The sequence below is a fragment of the Salvelinus sp. IW2-2015 genome, linkage group LG6.1 (assembly GCF_002910315.2).
Source record: "Salvelinus sp. IW2-2015 linkage group LG6.1, ASM291031v2, whole genome shotgun sequence".
NCBI classification, from domain to species: domain Eukaryota; kingdom Metazoa; phylum Chordata; class Actinopteri; order Salmoniformes; family Salmonidae; genus Salvelinus; species Salvelinus sp. IW2-2015.
The window spans coordinates 7,821,800-7,841,386 of NC_036845.1; the positions used below are offsets into that span (position 1 = coordinate 7,821,800).

General features: G+C 39.8%; 2 protein-coding genes across 2 annotated transcripts; both read right to left on the reverse strand.

Moving 5' to 3' along the window:
• Positions 1-3: 3 nt before the first annotated feature.
• On the reverse strand, positions 4-7,769 carry LOC111964632 (C-C chemokine receptor type 4-like). Its single transcript, XM_070443945.1, has 3 exons — positions 6,737-7,769; positions 1,430-2,362; positions 4-1,336 (listed from the first exon to the last, which is right to left on the reverse strand). Exons 2-3 carry the CDS (start codon positions 2,356-2,358, stop codon positions 1,225-1,227), a joined length of 1,041 nt encoding a protein of 346 aa, XP_070300046.1. The 5' UTR covers positions 2,359-2,362; positions 6,737-7,769; the 3' UTR covers positions 4-1,224.
• A 65-nt stretch (positions 7,770-7,834) lies between these two features.
• Positions 7,835-17,789, reverse strand: LOC111964969 (C-C chemokine receptor type 5-like). The gene is made up of 2 exons (XM_023988870.2): positions 17,713-17,789; positions 7,835-10,982 (listed from the first exon to the last, which is right to left on the reverse strand). The coding sequence occupies exons 1-2, from the start codon at positions 17,717-17,719 to the stop codon at positions 9,919-9,921; spliced, it is 1,071 nt and encodes a 356-aa protein (XP_023844638.1). The 5' UTR covers positions 17,720-17,789; the 3' UTR covers positions 7,835-9,918.
• Between the last annotated feature and the right edge of the window lie 1,798 nt (positions 17,790-19,587).

The following is a 19,587-nucleotide window of genomic DNA, read 5'->3' on the forward strand; positions in this document are numbered from 1 at the left end:
CTGGAGGAATCCATGCTGCATGTTTAGTTTATTGAACACTGTGGACCCTTTTTCAAGATCATTAATGTKTTATCTTTTTTGAACAGAGGAGTGCCACTACTCCCAAAAGCTTGATCTGTGCAGCAGACATGCAGACCAAGCAGGATATCCTGTAGAAGACGCATACTCATAGTGTTGCTCAGGCAACTAACTTTACTGAGAAGTGGTTAGCTGAAGACTGAAATAATTTTGAGTCATGACTGAGAGATGCATTAGTTCTAGCATCATTGCTAGCATTCAATTGTCAAAATATGGTGACTGCTGATATACTTCCTGTCTTTGAACAATTAAAATCGATTTTATGATGACTAGATTGATATGTGTGTTTTCTGGATCCAAACAATTCTAAGTAAACCTACTGTAAAGACGATTTGAGCCTATTGACAGATATAGCAGGATTGTTGTCTGTCTCATCTTTGAATTTAGCATCTTCAACTGAATAAAATATATTGTGGTGCAGATTGGATTATAGGGGGGTACAGCAGCAGCATAAAATGACAACACAATGCAGAATAAATATGTTTCAGCACAACAAAATTCACAGGCTTATTTATTGAGAAACCCCCCCAGAAAGGAACACAAATACCTACTCAGCCAACAAAGTTCAAAATAATTCAAAAGGTCAAATTCCTGATTTGATGTCCAAGTTCAAGTTAATACCAAAACAGGTCCTCAATCAAAGGAGGGTCAAAATTCTACCAAAATAATATTTGGCCAGCAAATGTAGCCAATGAGTAGCCAGATAGCCACCGGCCATCCAGCAGCAGTCCTCTGGCCACAACCCTGCCCCTGGTTGTGTTTCAATGTTATAACAAAAATGTGTATATACAATAAGAATACAATTTTGATAATCTCTATGCAAAACATATTGATATTATGCTATAGCAAAAATMTGTGCAGGCCTGTACTGTACATGAAATAAGTACATGGGTAATCAAAACATCCCATCCCAACAGCCCATCACCCTTTAGCAAATAGTCATCAAAATACATTTWAAGTTAAATATTATACAGTTACACTTAATTTATATGCAAGTCTGTGTTCAGAAGAATACTTCATTATTCCATACGACACAGAAATTGGTCTTCTGCTCTACTTGCTGCTTTCCAACTGAAGTGTTTTTTGTCAATGAAAATGCATCAAATAGGTTTTCAGCAATGTACTGCTGAAAGACGATACTTCCAATCACACAGGTGTGTTAGAAGTCTCGTTTTCTGATCCTCTGCTGCTCATCATTGCATGTTTGCTGAGCTTTTTACACAGCGGATATCTAGAGAGCACAGTGCCCAAACACTTTCTGAATTTCTCTCCTACAAAAGCATAAATGACTGGGTTGACACAGCAGTGAGCCAGCGCTATNGGATATCTAGAGAGCACAGTGCCCAAACACTTTCTGAATTTCTCTCCTACAAAAGCATAAATGACTGGGTTGACACAGCAGTGAGCCAGCGCTATGGTTTCTGTCACCTCCATAGCTGTATCAAGCTGCGTTGAAGRCTCACAGCTATTCCCAATGTCAAACATCTGAAGGGTCTGGAGGAAAACCACAACGTTGTAAGGGACCCAGGAGACTACAAACACACCCACGATGGCGAATATCAGTTTCATGGCCCTGTCTTTTTTGGAGTTCCTTAACCTCTGTAGTACAGTGAGAATACTGATGTAACAAAAGACCACTATGGGCAGACATAGGACGAGCCCCACTCCGTTTTCACCAAAATTCCTGAACAACTTCCATGTCTTCTCTGTGTCCTCTGGGTAAATCCGCTGGCAACTTGTACCACTGTTCTCGTCATTCTCCCTCACCACCGCTACGAAGATGGCCTCAGGGAGAGCAGCACTGATGGACGCTACCCAGACGATGATGCTCGCCAGCGCTCCGTAGCGCAGCGTCCTGGCCCTCATGGCGGCCACGGCGTGAACGATCGCCAGGTAGCGATCCACACTCATCAGGGTCACAAACAGGATGCTGCTGTAGAAGCCCACCTGGTAGACACCAGCCATGATCTTACATGGACTGTGCCCTTCAAACTCATGGCCCTGGGCTTGGTAGGCCCAGAGAGGCAGAGAGAGGGCGAGGAGCAGGTCAGATAGTGCTAGGTTCAGCAGACAGATGTCTGTCATGGTCTTCAGTTTCATGTACTTGAGGAGGACCCAGAGCACCAGACTGTTGCCTGTCAGACCCAGGGTGAACACCAGGTAGAAGAGAATGGGCTGGTAGATGGACCCTTGGGTTAGACTGGTGCCAGTGCTACAGGGGCTGCCATAGTTGTCATGGCCACAGTAATCGTCTGTGCTGGTGGCCTCAGTTGTGTTCATCTTACTGAGGAAAAAAGGATGGTGTGAATTGTTAGTTAACAATCAATGCTGTATTGTGTGCATCCTATTGTCATAGAGATCCTATTAAATTACTACTAGGGCTATGTCATAAACCCTCACATTTCCAGAATGGGTTTAAATGGAAGCCATATTGGTCAAGGAGAAATCCAAACCAGTCTTATTGGAATGAATGGCAGTAGAGGCATAATCCTGATTTTACATATGTGGAAATGTGATATCAGAAACACATGTTAAAGGCATATGATATTAGAAATTGTGCAATATAATTATTGTCAATCTAAAATATGAACATATAATTATAAATACAGTTTATAAGGGTTTTATGTCAAGTTTCTGTATAAATAGCCTCTAAAACCAGACCAGCCACCCAGACAGCTGATGAAACTGAGGAGTATTTCTGTCTGTAATAAAGCCCTTTTGTGGGGAAAAACTCATTCTGATTGGCTGGGCCTGGCTCCCCAGTGGGTGGGTCTATGCCCTCCAAGGCCCACCCATGGCTCCGCCCCTGCCCAGTCATGTGAAATCCATAGATTAGGGTCTAACAAATGTATTTAAATTGACTGATTTCCTTATATGAACAGTAACTCAGTAAAATCGTTGTTGCATGTTGCGTTTATATTTTTGTTCAGTAAGTATGTCAACAGTCTATAAATGTCACTATAGAAGTTGGTGCGGACAGCCCAGTACATCACTGGGGCCGAGCTCCCTGCCATTCAGGATCTCAATATGAGGCAATGTGAAAGGAAAATTGTTAGACTCCAGCCACCCAAGCCATAGACTCTTCTCTCTCCTTTCGGCACACCAAGTGGTACCGGAGCAACAAGTCTGACACCAACAGGCTCCGGAACAGCTTCTATCCCCCAAGCCATAAGACTGCTAAATAGCTAACAAAATGGCTACACAGACTATTTGCAATGAGCCTTTTATTGTATTTACATTTTTACACTGACTCTACACACTCACTCACACTGACCCTCCAACACACACACACACACCACACACACACACACACACACACACACACACACACACACACACACACACACACACACACACACACACACACACACACACACACACACACACACACACACACACACACACACACACACACACACACACACACCATTTGCTCACACACACATAACACACACACAACATTCATACTGACTACACACACGCATACACACTCACATAAAATCATCATATACACTGCTGCTACTCTGTTTATCATATATCCTGACGCCTAGTCACCTTACCCCTACAGTGGCTTGTGAAAGTATTCACCCCCCTTCGCATTTTTCCAGTTTGTTGTCTTACGACCTGGAAGTAAAATAGATTTTTGGGGGTTTGTATCATTTGATTTACACAACATGCCTACCACTTTGAAGTTGCAAAATATTTTTTATTGTGAAACAGACAAGAATAAGACAAAAAAAAAACAGAAAACTTGAGCATGCATAACTATTAACCCCCCCAAAGTCAATACTTTGTAGAGCCACCTTTTGCAGCAATCACAGCTGCAAGTCTCTTGGGTATATCTCTATAAGCTTGGCACATCTATCCACTGGGATTTTTGCCCATTCTTCAAGGCAAAACTGCTCCAGCTCCTTCAAGTTGGATGGGTTCCGCTGGTGTTACAGCAATCTTTAAGTCATACCACAGATTCTCAATTGGATTGAGGTCTGGGCTTAGACTAGGCCATTCCAAGACATTTAAATGTTTCCTCTTAAACCAATCGAGTGTTGCTTTAGCAGTATACTTAGGGTCATTGTCCTGCTGGAAGGTGAACCTCCGTCCCAGTCTCAAATCTCTGGAAGACTGAAACAGGTTTCCCTCAAGAATTTCCCTGTATTTAGCGCCATCCATCATTCCTTCAATTCTGACCAGTTTTCCAGTCCCTGCTGATGAAAAACATCACCACAGCATGATGCTGCCACCACCATGCTTCACTGTTTGGATTGGGTTCTCTGGGTGATGAGAGGTGTTGGGTTTGCGCCAGACATAACGTTTTCCTTGATGGCCAAAGAGTTCAATTTTAGTCTCATCTGACCAGAGTACCTTCTCCATATGTTTGGTCTCCCACATGCCTTTTGGCGAACACCAAATGTTTGCTTATTTCTTTCTTTAAGCAATGGCTTTTTTCTGGCCACTCTTCCGTAAAGCCCAGCTCTGTGGAGTGTACGGCTTAAACTGGTCCTATGGACAGATACTCCAATCTCCGCTGTGGAGCTTTGCAGCTCCTTCAGGGTTATCTTTGGTCTCTTTGTTGCCTCTCTGATTAATACCCTCCTTGCCTGGTCTGTGAGTTTTGGTGGGCGGCCCTCTCTTGGGAGGTTTGTTGTGGTGCCATATTCTTAAAAAAAAAAAAATAATGCATTTAATGGTGCTCCATGGGATGTTCAAAGTTTCGGATATCTTTTTATAATCCAACCCTTATTTGTACTTCTCCACAACTTTGTCCCTGACCTGTTTGGAGAGCTCCTTGGTCTTCGTGGTGCCACTTGCTTGGTGGTGCCCCTTGCTTAGTGGTGTTGCAGATTCTAGGGCCTTTCAGAACAGGTGTATATATACTGAGATTGTGTGACAGATCATGTGACACTTAGATTGCACACAGGTAGACTTTATTTAACTAATTATGTGACCTCTGAAGGTAATTGGTTGCACCAGATCTTATTTAGGGTCTTCATAGCAAAGGGGGTGAATACATATGCACGCAGCACTTTCAGTTTTTATTTTGTTATAATTTTTTTATAACAAGTTTTTTTCTTCATTTCATTTCATTTCACCAATTTTGACTATTTTGTGAATGTCCATTACATGAAATCCAAATAAAAACACATTTAAATTACAGGTTGTAATGCAACAAAACAGGAAAAATGCCAAGGGAGATGAATACTTTTGCTAGGCACTGTATACATATCTACCCCTACCACTCCAGTATCCCTGCACATTGTATACTGTATATGGTATTGGCTCTGACCCTGTATATAGCTTACTTACTTTCTCGTGTTCTTCTTATTTCTATTTCTCGTGTGTTTTTGTTCTACTTTACTTTATTTTATGGTACTACTGGTATCGATTACTGCATTGTTGGGAAAGAGCTTGCAAGAAAGGCATTTCACTGTACTTGTGCACTGTACTTGTGCACAATAAAACTTGAAAAGGTTTTTGTTTTCTTGGAAAGCTAGGAGTGCCATTATGTGATACAATATACGCACTTGTTGCATTTACAACGTGTCTAAGTCCTATCATCAACTGATATCAGCCAGTGTATGGATGTGGATTGACTGCATTGTTTGAATAGAATTTGAAAAATGTATGGAATCATTCCTCTCGAACTGTCTGGCTAGCTAGCTAACAAACATACAGTGCAGAAACATTCTTTAAATTCATTATTTTACACATATCTTATCCCCCCTGACCAAAATGGCTGGCTTTTATCCCATCATTAGAAGGTTAATGTCCATTCTAGTATTCTAGTTCCTAATTCTATGCCTTTTGTTCTGAATGGTTACCTGCACACAGCCAGAGATTATAAAATCGTATGTTACTTCAAATGTTAATGCTATTATTTGTCACTCATCCTCCAATGTACTCCATTATGGCATCATACTTGTATTACGTAATACTTTAGCAACATGTAAACTATAAGTTTACATGGTAACTGTGTTTTAACTTGGGTAATGATTCTTTCATATTAATTACAATGCTTTCAAATGAATCACAGAGTGTAATGATACATTTTAAAACACCATGATGACTGATGTGAAGAGAAATGGGTATTTCGAAACAACCGGTGGGAATTAACCTAATTTACATACTTGGAGATGACAAAGAAACAGCCCCTTATAATACATCTTCAGAAATCTTATGTCTAACAAGGCATTTATTACTGTCGTTGTCAAGGTTATGTAAGCTGAATACTGACTTTTTTTGTTTGTTCTAAGAACAGCTAAAAAGCCTTGACACGCTCATTATTTATTTTAAAAGCTGTTACCCCGTAGGGCCATATTAATGTACTAATACAATGTCTTGTTTAAAACAAAATGTTTCAAAATTAAAAAATAAKATTTTCAAAACTATACTTTTCCCCTCACAATGTATGTATTGACAGATACAAAAACAAGTATTGGATCTGAAGACTATTTCTACATCCTCTTTAATCCTAACCAGAATCAAACCACAACCCAAACCACAATCACCTGTTAAATACTAACACCCCCTGTTTACCGACCCCATTTTGTAGTTCCTGTGAGGCTAACACCCCTTCACAGACTGTCTATGCCTGCGTATATATTTGTAGGCTGTATGTCTATATGCACGCTATCATGAAGTTAAAATATATGTTATTTACCCCAATCTCTTCTTTTCTGATGTACAGGTTGAATGCTGTAACCTTCCCTCTGGTGACAACGTGTGTGCTGGTTGAAACAGTCTGGCCGGGAAACAACTCTTTTTCTCTACTCTATTCTTTTGTACCAATGACTGCAACTTTTTTCTAGTAAGGTGTGCTCTAGATAACTATTTTCTTTGCATTGCTGCATTGAGCAGGCTGAGGTGTGAGTGTGGGTTTCCTGTAATGGCCCTCTAACTAAATGTCTGGGAATGAGTGTGGGTGAGGGAAACATCACCAAACATACAGATATCTGTCACGCATGTAGATGCTGCTTTGAACTGCTCTTCAGATGMAAAGATACACATGAATAGAGTACATCTTAAACATCTTAGAAAGTAAATTCCGTAACTTTCATACCTGGAAGTAGTCCTGTGTGGGTTATGTCTGTAGTAGTAGAAGGAGGTTGAGATTAGAGAGTTAGGTTGGTAACAGAAGGGTTGCCGGTTTGAATCTCAGGGCTGACGGGGAAATCTGGTGCGAGTGTGCCGGCAACCACAGAGTTGCTGGCATCAGAACCTCATGTGCCGCCTGCTGCCGTTGTGCCCTTGAGCAAGGCACTTCATCTTTTACATGATTTAGGGGCACTGCTCTGGGCTTTTTCCAGCCTCTTGTGCTTATCTTACAATAGTTTGCTTCCATATTAGATGAGGTTTGACAATACGCGTTTCCTAGAAAGATTCGTTCAACAATGCATTTTCTGTGGTTTAACGAGATTGGCTGGCCATTTACTTTCCTTGACACTTCTGTTTTCTGAGTCTCACTTCCTTATTTCATGTAATCTATGTCAAGGCTATGTCCCTGTGTTGTTTTAGTTGTTTTGGTGTGAAGTGATGTTTCTCTGTGCATGTAGACCATGCTGAATAAGTTAACATCAAGAAAAGGTGCAGGTGGGAAATGTCACTGAACAAGATTTTCTAAATGCCCATTACATACAGAATATCTTATACCATGAACAAACTATCAAAAGTGTGGTTTGAAATAAAAAAGAAAACATGTTATTGAAGACAAGGTAAAAATTAAGACAAGGTAATCACAAATCCTAGCCAGTCATGTATATAAGTTTCATGCCACATCCTAGTGTGTTGTCTATTTACAAAACAGCAGTCTCAGCTTTTTTATTTGGTTTTTTTTTTTAAACAGACAGCAGTGTTGTGACATTTATTAGTCCCCCTCAAAAAAACACAGCATAGCTTTGTGGTTAGCTTGTTAAAAAGCAAACGCCCCAGTCAGGTTTCTGTCACATTCTTAGAAGAAAAAAGCTATAACATACAAACTCAAAAATGGAAGAAAAAAGGTGAATCAATCTTTACATTTTTAACAAATATAACTATATGTACAGCGCATTCGGAAAGTATTCAGACACCTTGACTTTTTCCACGTTTTGTTACATTACAGCCTTCTTCTAAAATTGATTCAATAGTTTTCCCCTCATCAATCTACACACAATACCGCATAATGAAAAAGTAAAAACAGTTTTTTATTGCAAATTGAAAAAAACAAAAAACGGAAATATCACATTTACATAAGTATTCAGACCCTTTACTCAGTACTTTGTTGAAGCACCTTTGGCAGCGATTACAGCCTCGAGTCTTCTTGGGTATGATGCTTGGCACACCTGTATTTGGGGAGTTTCTCCCATTCTTCTCTGCAGATCCTCTCAAACTCTGTCAGGTTGGATAGGGAGCGTTGCTGCACAGCTATTTTCAGGTCTCTCCAGAGATTTTAGATCGGGTTCAAGTCCGGGCGCTGGCTGGGTCACTCAGGGACATTCAGAAACTTGTCCTGAAGCCACTCCAGCATTTTCTTGGCTGTGTGCTTAGGGTTGTTGTCCTGTTGGAAGGTGAACCTTCACCTCAGTATGAGGTCCTGAGCACTCTGGAGACGGTTTTCATTAAGGATCTCTCTGTACTCCGTTGATCTTTCCCTCGATCCTGACTAGTCTCCCAGTCCCTGCCGCTGAAAAACATCCCCACAGCATGATACCGCCACCACCATGCTTCACCGTAGGGATGGTGCCAGGTTTCCTCCAGACGTGACGCTTGGCATTCAGGCCAAAGAGTTCAATCTTGGTTTCATCAGACCAGAGAATCTTGTTTCCCATGGACTGAGAGTCCTTTAGGTGCCTTTTGGAAAACTCCAAGTGGAAAACTGTCATGTGCATTTTACTGAGGAGTGGCTTCCATTTGGCCACTCTACTATAAAGGCCTGATTGGTTTAGTGCTGCAGAGATGGTTGTCCTTCTGGAAGGTTCTTCCATCTCCACAGAGGAACTCTGGAGCTCTGTCAGAGTGACCATCAGGTTCTTGGTCACCTCTCTGACCAAGGCCCTTCTCCCTCGATTGCTCAGTTTGGCCAGGCGGCCATCTCTAGGAAGAGTCTTGGTGTTTCCAAAGTTCTTCAATGCTGCAGAAATGTTCCAGATCTCTGCCTCGACACAATCCTGTCCAACCTCATGGCTTGGTTTTTGCTCTGACATGCACTGTCAACTGTGGGATCTTACAGAGACAGGTTTGTGCCTTTCCAAATCATGTCGTAGCAATGTAATTTACCACAGGTGGACTCCAATCAAGTTGTAGAAACATCTCAAGGATGATCAATGGAAACAGGATGCACCTGAGCTCAATTTCAAGTTTCATAGCAAAGGGTCTGAATACTTGTGTAAATAAGGTATTTCTGTTTTTATTTTTAATAAATTAGCAAAAATGTCGAAATACCTATTTTCACTTCGTCGTTATTGGGTTTTGTGTGTAGATTGATGAGGTGTTGATGTTAAAAACATTTAATTTAATCAATTTTAGAATAAGGCTGTGACGTAACAACATTTGGAAAAAGGGAAGGGGTCTGAATACTTTCGAATGCACTGTACATAATGTCAATTTCTTTACTTTTTTCMCACTTCACACAATACCACATGAGGACACAACTAACACTCTTTAAAGGGATCTATCAACAAAGGAATTGGAGCATGTTAAGATACAAAAGAGCAACTGATATCTACAGTATCTACTGTAAGCATAGATTCACAGCTAGGGTTGCTGAGTGCCACACTTTCAAAGAAATCCCCCTTTTCCTTACATCTTTTACTGTCTTTTCCCTTCTCAGAGTTTTTATATTCGAATTGTGTCTGCATACAAGTCAAACTACAGCAGTTTTGTAGATGATATTTCAGAAGTCCTGGAATAGACTGAGATATTTCGTTCAGACAACCCACTAACATGAGGCCTGGCAAAGCACATTGGCATCCATTTTCTTAGTAACTTCAGGACAAGACTCATGAATTTCTGCCCTGCAAAGGCGTAGATGATCGGATTCAAACAACAGTGTGTGAACGCTAGCACCTCTGTCCACTGCATTGCCAGATCTATGTTCGTGTGAGTTGTACAGTCCCCAAAATAGCTCTGGGTCTCCAGATAACGCAGGAGAATGACCACATTGTATGGGGTCCAAAAGCAGAAAAAGACCACTAGTATGATGATTATCAGTTTGATGGCTTTGTGCTTTTTGGTGGTTTTGATATTGACTAACATCGGAACGATTCTGGAATAGCAGATCACCATGACGGAGAGAGGGAGAAGTAGACCCAAGACATTCATCTCTAAATAAGAAAACTGGCGCCACATGCTACCCTCTGGATACTCTGGTTTACATGTTGTAAGCCCGGACTCATTATTTACTTTTGTGAAGATGATTGTAGGCAGAGAGGCACAGAGACTGAGAGCCCACATGAACAGAGACAGAGTGACCCCTACTCTGACTGATCTGAGCCTGGCCATTTTGTGAGCGTGGACTATGACCACATAGCGATCCACTGTCAAGATCACCATGAAGAAGATGCTGCCATAAAACCCAAGCATGTACAGTCCGGTTACCAGTCGGCACATAAAGTCCCCCAGGAGCCACTCGGCTGCAGTGGCGTAGTGGGACCAGAAAGGCAGGGAGATGATGAAGAAAAGGTCAGACAGAGCCAGGTTGAAGAGACAGAGGTCTGTCATGCTTCTGATACTCCTAAACTTCACCAGGACACAGACAACCAGGCCGTTACCGATGAAGCCCACGATGAAGACCAGGCTGTAGAGTGTAGGCAGAAACACCCGTCCAAACTCCTTCACATTGGCATTGTTGCATGGCTCTGATCTATATAACCCTTCTGTATCATCGTAGTAGGAGGAATAGTTATAGTCTGTTATTGGCTCCATTTCCTTGTCTGTAGAAAGACAGAAATAGTATTGTTATTAGTCAAGGTGGTGTGCTTTCATTCAAAATCAACCTGAATAGTCAACGTGGCAATCTGCAGTTCAAACAATTAAAAAGGAGCCACCCCGCCACTGTTTGGTTAAACAGCTGAGGGATGGGGCTGGAGAAATGGAACCACTAATTCTAATAATAATTTTTTACTTGTTCAAGTTTGTAATGGAAATGTGTTTCTTGCATATCCTAACTCCCCCTGAGACACATGCAGGAGTGGGGTCACGGCCAGGGTCAACATTGGGGTTAAGTGTCTTGCTCAAGGGCACTGCGACAGATGTATAACCTTGTTGGCTCCATATTCATATACATACTGTAGCTATGGATGCAAAGACTGACCATCCATGAGATCAACACGATAGTTTTTAAGCTATACAGTGTTTGTTTACAAACAATGGAGTGAAACAATCTTATATTTTACATTTCTGTTGGCGTACAACAGTTTATATGAATGATAAGATATGTTTTACATTTATTTTATCTTTATTTATACAGGTTTTTTTCTCATTGAGATAATATCTCTTTTCCAAGAGAGACCTGGTCCAATAGCAGCAAGGGGAACAAAGTTTCAGACAAAACTTAGATACACTAACACAACATTAAACAAAACTTAGATACACTAACACAACATTAAACAAAACTTAGATACACTAACACAACATTAAACAAAACTTAGATACACTAACACAACATTAAACATAACTATAAACACACATACGGTACAACAATTACACATTACATTAAAAACACAAACATCTTGACTAAAAACAGCTGGCCTAAAAACAATTACACTCGTCTATGATATATACATCGATCAAGTGTTTAAACTCCACCAACGAAACTAGATCATCACATTTTAAAATGTTCAGGAGACAATTCCAGGACCACGGTGCTAAGTAACTAAAACTATTTCTACCATGACCTGTTCAAAGTTTTGGTACTGTTAGAAGCAAATCAGAATGGGACCGTAATTGATATTTATTTACTGACCTGACTAAAAAAGAACAGAGATAAAATGGCATTTGACCCAATATGGCCTTATAAATCAGTGTATACCAGTGTTCAAGCCTACGCAAGGTCAATGACGACCAGCCAACAGCGCTGTAGAGATCACAATGATGTGCTAGACATTTCTGATTTGTAATGAACCCGAGGGCTGCATGATATGCTGAATCAAGTGCTCTCAGGGTAGTGGCTGAGGCCTGCATATATATAACATCACTAAAATCTAAAACCGACAGTAATGAACATCGTACGAGCTCCTTCCTGGCCTCAAATGAAAAACAAGCCTTATGCCGGTAATAAAATCTTATTTTCAGCTTGAGCTTCCTTATCAAGTTCTCTACATGCACAGTGAAGCTCAGCTTATCATCAACCCACACACCCAAATATTTGTACACTTTAACTTGCTCTACAGCCAATGTAGCAATGACATGATTTGTAACATGCCTGGCATTTGAAAATACCATGCATTTTGTTTTACCCGAATTTAGAATCAGCTTTAAATCWTACAGATTCTGTTGTATGATGTTAAATTCTCGTTGGGCATTTTCAAAAGTTAAGATAAACTACTACCACTTGAATAAAGAACAGTATCATCTGCATATAAATGAACATCCACTGTTTCAATAAGATCCCCAATGTTGTTGATATACAAAATGGACAACAGTGGGCCCAAAATAGAACCTTGTGGAACACCTGAGCACACCTCTATGGACTCAGATTTACAACCATCCACCATTACACATTGTGTACGATTTGATTGGTTTATAAATTACCTATCTAGAGCATGACCAGTAATTTCATAACATTTTAACCTTTGTACTAACACAGCATTGTCCACGGTGTCAAAAGCCTTCGACAAATCAATAAAAACAGACACACAATGTAACTTCTTATCAAGAGCACAGTGGATGTCATTTAAAACCTTCAATGTTGCTGAAACAGTGCTGTGGCCAGACCTAAAACCTGATTGCATTCCATTTAAGATGTGGTTTTCTTGGAAGTAGGTCTTTAGCTGCCTACTAACTAAGGACTCCAGTACCTTTGACAGTACAGACAATTTTGATATGGGTTGATAGTTGTCAAGTAGCGAGGGATCTCCACCTTTCAGGAGAGGCCGGTGAGGGAGTGCACAGGGGTGTCAGGTACATTTATAAGGGGCTCAATTATACCTTTGACCTTTTCAAATAAACTGCCTGCATCTAAAAAATGCTGGTTCAAGGCTTTCAGAATGGAGGTTCTCTCAGTTACAATCTGTGTGTCGACCAACAATTGTTAAGGAAGCTGTGTATCTTTTCTGCACTCCAAATTTTTCAACGCCGATACCGATACCGATTATTGGAGGACCAAAAAAACGATTAATCGGCCGATTTTTTCAAATGTATTTGTAATAATGACAATTACAACAATACTGAATGAACACTTATTTTAACTTAATATAATACATTAATAAAATCAATTTAGCCTCAAATAAATAATGAAACATGTTCAATTTGGTTTCAATAATGCAAAAACAATGTGTTGGAGAAGAAAGTAAAAGTGCAATATGTGCCATGTAAGAAAGCTAACGTTTAAGTTCCTTGCTCAGAACATGAGAACGCTGGTGGTTCCTTTTAACATGAGTCTTCAATATTCCCAGGTAAGAAGTGTTAGGTTGTAGTTATTATAGGAATTATAGGACTATTTCTCTCTATACGATTTGTATTTCATATACCTTTGACTATTGGATGTTCTTATAGGCACTTTAGTATTGCCAGTGTAACAGTATAGCTTCCATCCCTCTCCTCGCCGCTACCTGGGCTCGAACCAGGAACACATCGACAACAGCCACCCTCGAAGCAGTGTTACCCATGCAGAGCAAGGGGAACAACTACTCCAAGTCTCAGAGCGAGTGACGTTTGAAACGCTATTAGCGCTCACCCCGCTAACTAGCTAGCCATTTCACATCGGTTACATCAGCCTAATCTCGGGAGTTGATAGGCTTGAAGTCATTAACAGTGCAATGCTTGAAGCATTGCGAAGAGCTGCTGGCAAAACGCACAAAAGTACTGTTTGAATGAATACTTACGAGCCTGCTGGTGCAACCATCGCTCAGTCAGACTGCTCTATCAAATCATAGACTTAATTATAACATAAAAACACACAGAAATACAAGCCTTAGGTCATTAATATGGTCGAATCCGGAAACTATCATTTCGAAAACAAAACATTTATTKTTTCAGTGAAATACGGAACCGTTCCGTATTTTATCTAACGGGTGGCATCCATAAGTCTAAATATTCCTGTTACATTGCACAACCTTCAATGTTATGTCATAATTACATCAAATTCTGGCAAATTAGTTCGCAATGAGCCAGGCGGCCCAAACTGTTGCATATACCCTGACTCTGCGTGCAATGAACGCAAGAGAAGTGACACAATTTCACCTGATATTGCCTGCTAACATGGATTTCTTTTAGCTAAATATGCAGGTTTAAAAATATATACTTCTGTGTATTGATTTTAAGAAAGGCATTGATGTTTATGGTTAGGTACACGTTGGAGCAACGACAGTCCTTTTTCGCGAATGCGCACTGCATCGATTATATGCAACACAGGACACGCTAGATAAACTAGTAATATCATCAACCATGTGTAGTTATAACTAGTGATTATGATTGATTGATTTTTATAAGATAAGTTTAATGCTAGCTAGCAACTTACCTTGGCTTCTTACTGCATTCGCGTAACAGGCAGGCTCCTCGTGAGGCAGGTGGTTAGAGCGTTGGACTAGTTAACCGTAAGGTTGCAAGATTGAATCCCTGAGCTGACAAGGTAAAAATCTGTTGTTCTTCCCCTGAACAAGGCAGTTAACCCACCGTTCCTAGGCCGTCATTGAAAATAAGAATGTTTCTTAACTGACTTGCCTAGTTAAATAAAGGTGTAAAAAATTTAAAATAAATAAATAATAAAATCGGCAAAATCGGCATCCAAAAATACCGATTTCCGATTGTTATGAAAACTTGAAATCGGCCCTAATTAATCGGCCATTCCGATTAATCGGTCGACTTCTACTCCAAACCTTTCACTACTTGCCAAAATTTGGATGGATTATTTAAATTTTGTGAAGTAGATTTCGGTAGTGGTCTGCTTTCAATTTACGGATCATAGCCACACCCATATTTCGAAGACGTTTAAAAGCCATCCAATCATCTGCCAAACCAGTCCCTCTTGCTTTAGCCCACATAGCATTTCGTTCCCTTATGATTTTTGTAAGTTCCTTAGTAAACCAAGGGTTCTCTCTGCCCTTAATCCTGAATTTTTTTAAAGGAGCATGCCTATTGCATACATCCTGGAATGTGTTGTGGAAGTAAGAAAAGGCTAGTTCAACATCAGTGATTAATTCCATTCTATTCCATTCAATGCTAGATACATCATGTAAAAAACCTTGAATATCAAACCGCTTCCAGTTTCTTTTCGTAATAACACGTGGAGATTTCTTAGGAATTTTACCATCTCTCACACAGGCAATAGCAGTGATCACTTATGTCATTTTGCAAAACTACCAGAAGCATTAAAACGATGAGGAGTATTGGTTAAGATCAAATCAATCAAAGACGACTTCAGAGGATATTTTTTATTCAGCCTAGTTACACTGTTGACAATCTGAGTGAGATTGTAGGTATTGCACAGAATTTTAAGTTGACCAGAGCTAGATGTTAGCCAGTCCTGATTCAGATCACCCATCAGGACAAACTCAGAATTGACATTCTGTGATAACAATTTGAAAATACAATGCAGAGAGCCAACAGTAGCAGATGGAGGTCTATAACAGCAAGATACAACAATATTTAAAGATGAGCCAAGGTTTAGGTTCAAAGACAGATATTCAAATTGCTTATGTTTAGTAACAGAAGTCAGAACGACCACCGAGAACTTGTCTTATACATATACAGCAACACCACCACCCTTAGATTTACGATCTGAACGAAAAACATTGTAACCATTTATGCCAATATTTTTGTCTGTAATAGATTTTTTAAACCAGGTTTCAGAAAGCACAAATACATCCGGGTCGGCAGTTTTTATTCATATGTTCACAAAATCAAGCTTCGGCAGAAGACTTCTTACGTTCATATGCAAAAACTTCAGGCCACTGACTACTTAATAGGGGGTAAGAATGTCAGGACCTGGATTAGACTGGACATTTCCAGACAAAAGKAGCAGCAAGATAATGGCAAGTCTAGATCGAGGGTTACAACATTTGGAGTTACAGACAGCACTTGAACGAGAATCCATAGTCACCAGAGTCTTTAATGCCACATATTTTAGGAGATGTGTGAAGTCCAGAGACATGGTTAAGTATCAAGAGAACAGTCCTGACATGTAAGCGCAAGAGTCCGATTTCTCCCATATTGTTCGGGAGAAATGTGCATAGTTCTCATGTGCATTTCCGGAGCAAGCGTGGGGTTTCTCACAATACTCGAGGGAGAAACGATCGTATATTTCCTCATTCACAATGCAATGGGCTCTAAATGTATCGCCAACATTGTAAAAGCCAAGGGTAGACACCAGCAAAATGAACAACAGCATCATGTTTGTTAAATGCCCTAAAAGTCACTAATCAAATAGTTCAACCGCTGATCAAAAAAAAAGTCAGCGATGATATACTCTCTACAAGTCAATGGTTATATATATATCATTAATTTAAATGTAAAAACAATCACACATTTCCCCTTTAAGTTGTTCCTTTGAAATATTATCATTGTACTGAATATTCATCAAAACAAACAAACAACCAAACAAACAAGTAAACACACAAACACAAGCGTCTTGCCCATAGACAGCACAGGGGCACGTGCCCTCTTTCACTTTCCCTCAGATTTGTTCTGTTTTATAAAAAATGTGAGCAATTCTTTTGTTAATTTTGTTTGTTTGTTTCTCTGTAATACTACTAGCACCTAGCAATTTAATGAAGTTGGCTTTAGCTAGTCCAGATAGGTTCCCAACCTCGTAACTAGCTACCAAGAAGCCATTTCAGGCTTTCAATCAGGTTAGAGTAGCTAGTTTGTCTAACTATTTTAGCTGGCATGGCTGCTGGCCAGGTTGGTAGACTACTAAATGTACTGAATAAGACTCACATTAATATAAATCTTTTACCCCGATTTTAGCAGAGAAGCATATTTAGTTTATTATACAGGCTGATTATACAGATTATGGGGCTGCACTGACACCTTCAGGTGCTTATAGGTGTTCACTGCACAGTCAAAGAAATATAGAAAAGTCATAGCCAGGGCTCTCCAACCCTGTTCCTGGAGAGCTACTGTCCTGTAGGTTTTCACTCCAATCCTGATCTAGCACACCTGATTCTAATAATTAGCTGGTGGATAAACTGAATCAGGTTAGTTACAACTGGGGTTGGATTGAAAACCTAAAGGAGGGTAGCTCTCCAGGAACAGGGTTGGAGTGCCCTGTAAGTAGTCTATAATTCATACTATATTGTATATTAACAAAAGTGTATTTAATTTAGAGCACAATGAGTACGGTAATCCAACGGCTGTCTTTAACTCCATTCAGCACTTCAAGTAATTTTTGTTCATTTTTTTATGCTTAAAATGTCACAAGCATAAATCATTGTTGTGTTACCCCTTAAATAGGTATAGATTTTATATTTTCAATAGGTTTCTAGATGTTGACAAAGTACTCACCAGGCATGATTAATGATCAATTAGCTCTTTGGTGTTTCTTCTCTGAGTCTCTTGAAGGTGTGTGTATTATCCTGTTGTACAGCCTATAGTACTGCTGCTGCAGTTTCCTCCACCTCCCTTAGAAGGAGGTACTGTGAACTTATTATAATGAAGTTTGGTTTGTTTCACACTATTTTTAGACTCTGAGGTTTGGGTGTACACTCTCAGAAGAAAAATGTGCTATCTAGAACCTAAAGGGTTCTTCGGCTGTCCCCAAAGGAGAACCCTTTGAAAAACCCTTGTTGGGTTTGCGCCAGACATAGCATTTTCCTTGATGGCCAAAGCTCAATTTTAGTCTCATCTGACCAGAGTACCTTCAATATGTTTGAGTCTCCCACATGCCTTTTGGCAAACACCAAACACGTTTGCTTATTTCTTTAAACAACGGCTTTTTTTCTGGCCACTCTTCCGTAAAGCCCAGCTCTGTGGAGTGTACGGCTTAAAGTGGTCCTATGGACAGATACTCCAATCTCCACTGTGGCGCTTTGCAGCTCTTTCAGGGTTATCTTTGGTCTCTTTGTTGCCTCTCTGATTAATGCCCTCCTTGCCTGGTCTGTGAGTTTTGATGGGTGGCCCTCTCTTGGCAGGTTTGTTGTGGTGCCATATTCTTTCAATTTTTTAATAATGCATTTAATGGTGCTCCATGGGATGTTCAAAGTTTCGGATATTTTTTTATAACCCAACCCTGATCTGTACTTCTCCACAACTTTGTCCCGGACCTGTTTGGAAAGCTCCTTGGCCTTCATGGTGCCCCTTGGTGTTGCAGACTCTGGGGCTTTTCAGAACAGGTGTGTGTATATATACTGAGATCATGTGACAGATCATGTGACACTTAGATTGCACACAGGTGGACTTTATTTAACTAATTATGTGACTTTTGAAGGTAATTGGTTGCACCAGATCTTATTTAGAGGCTTCATAGCAAAGGGAGTGAATACATATGTACGCACCACTTTTCAGTTTTTTATTTTTCAGAATTTTTTGAAACAAGTAATTTTCTTCATTTCACTTCACCAATTTGGACTATTTTGTGTATGCCCATTACATCCAAATAAAAATAAATTTCAATTACAGGTTGTAATGCAACAAAATAGGGAAAACGCCAAGGGGGTGAATGATTTTGCAAGGCACTGTACATGGAACCCAAAAACGTTATCCTATGTGGACTGTACATAGACCTTTCCTGCAGTCAATTTACCAAATTACATACTTTTTTTTTTAAACACAGAAACACCAGATTTTTTGTATGTCAAACGATGTTGTTATATTTCAGTCTTCTGTAATGTATATAAAGTGTAATATTGGGATGCAAACTCAAAATGATAGACATTTGTGTAAGGTGTATACTTTCCTTTCAAAGTAGATTTGTTTAAGACCAAGAAACCCTTTGTGACTCCGATTTGCCCACTGCAGTAATTCATGTAAATTAAGTATTTTACACACACACACACATAATGTTTCTCTCCTCTTTACTACAGTATTATCACAGTGGAAATGGGTTAGGCTACAGCATATTGTGTGATTTGAAGTCACACAGTGACCTCCTGTGGGCAGAGTGTGTGACAAAGATGTAACTCCGTCACTATTCATTAATAAAAGTATGATAATTACACTATACATGTTAAAAGTGAACATGATTTCCTGCAATCCTCAAACAGATCGATCCATATCTGATCTGAAGACTAAAATCATTCCATCTTTGTGCAATAAGTATCTCACAATATAATTACATTATTGTAGTTAGAAATATATTTTTAGTTTCTGTTCATTTCAGTTTATTTGAACAGTGAAATATCAATGTTCTCTAGATATTCTTGGATGATCAGCGATGTGTGT